At 61.0% G+C, this 1,430-nt stretch overlaps 1 protein-coding gene across 1 annotated transcript in view; it reads left to right on the top strand.

Annotated features, from left to right (window-relative positions):
* The first annotated feature begins 267 nt into the window (after positions 1-267).
* The window catches only part of AXIN2 (axin 2), a 26,849-nt gene continuing 25,686 nt past the window's right edge, over positions 268-1,430 (top strand). The window contains 1 exon segment of the mRNA XM_010856058.1: positions 268-1,398. Within this exon segment, the coding sequence (XP_010854360.1) occupies positions 584-1,398 (815 nt within the window). The 5' untranslated portion in view covers positions 268-583.

A 1,430-nucleotide genomic window follows, 5' to 3' on the forward strand; every position in this document is an offset into this window, starting at 1 on the left:
GGAGCTCGAGTATCTGTGCTGAGAGCCGCGTGGGGAAATTGACCGAAATTGGTTTCACCTGCGCACCGCCCGGCGGCTCGGGGCGCGCGTCTGTGGAGTGGGTGCTGTCTCGGCGAGGGGAGGGGCGCGCCGGGCTGCCCTGCGCGCGCCGGGGCCGGGTGGGGTTTTGGAAGCCGGTGTCTTCCACCTCCCGGGCCCTCTGCCCCACCTCCCACCCTCCCCGCGCCCCTTCCCCGCCCCGCCCCCCCACCCCCGCCCCCAAGCGGGGAGCTCAGATTTCGCCTTTGAAAAAGCAGCGTCTGATACTTTAGATGAGCACCTCGCAGATAGCTGGGTTGCTTGATTTGAATTTGAGGAGTTGAAAAGCCTGTTTACTTTCTTGCTTTGATGTTGGGTAGATCTGGTTTTGATTATATCAATACCCTTTTCTCTCTGCCTCCCCCACCCCCTTCCTTTTCTTCCCAGAAAGGAGGCTCAGATGAGTCCCTGCTGACTTGAGAGAGAAAGAGAGACCACGCTGATTGCTGGGAGGAACTGGAAGAAGAAAAAAATTCCTAAACTCAGCGAGAAGAAGGCACTCGCCATGAGCAGTGCTGTGCTGGTGCCTCGGCTCCCAGACCCCAGCAGCAGCTTCCGCGAGGATGCCCCGCGGCCCCCAGTGCCCGGGGAAGAAGGGGAGACCCCACCGTGCCAGCCGGGCGTGGGAAAGGGCCCGGCCGCCAAGGCCTCGCCCGTCTCCCCCAGCGCCCGGCGGAACGAGGGCGGGCTGGGGGAGCCGGAGGGCCGGGCGTCCCCGGATTCCCCGCTGACCAGGTGGACCAAGTCTCTGCACTCCTTGCTGGGCGATCAGGACGGTGCTTATCTCTTCCGGACTTTCCTGGAGCGGGAGAAATGCGTGGATACTTTAGACTTCTGGTTCGCCTGCAATGGATTCCGGCAGATGAACCTGAAGGATGCCAAAACTTTACGAGTAGCCAAAGCGATCTACAAAAGGTACATCGAGAACAACAGCATCGTCTCCAAGCAGCTGAAACCTGCCACCAAGACGTACATTCGGGACAGCATCAAGAAGCAGCAGATTGACTCAGTAATGTTCGACCAGGCCCAGACCGAGGTCCAGGCCGTGATGGAGGAGAACGCCTACCAGACGTTTCTGACGTCGGACATATGCCTCCAGTATGTGGGGAGCGGGGGCGAGAACCCAGCTTACCTGAGTCAGGGGGGCCTGGGCAGCCTCAGGCTTGTGTGTGGCTACCTCCCCACCTTGAATGAGGAGGAGGAGTGGACTTGTGCCGACTTCAAGTGCAAACTCCCCCCCACTGTGGTGGGCTTGTCCAGCAAGACCCTGAGGGCCACAGCCAGCGCGAGGGCCATGGACACCATCGAAAGCGGATACAGGTAAGCCCTGGGGTGGACGGGGGGGGTGGGAA

This window comes from Bison bison, unplaced genomic scaffold (assembly GCF_000754665.1).
Source record: "Bison bison bison isolate TAMUID 2011002044 unplaced genomic scaffold, Bison_UMD1.0 scf7180017864371, whole genome shotgun sequence".
Classification (NCBI taxonomy): Eukaryota; Metazoa; Chordata; class Mammalia; order Artiodactyla; family Bovidae; genus Bison; species Bison bison.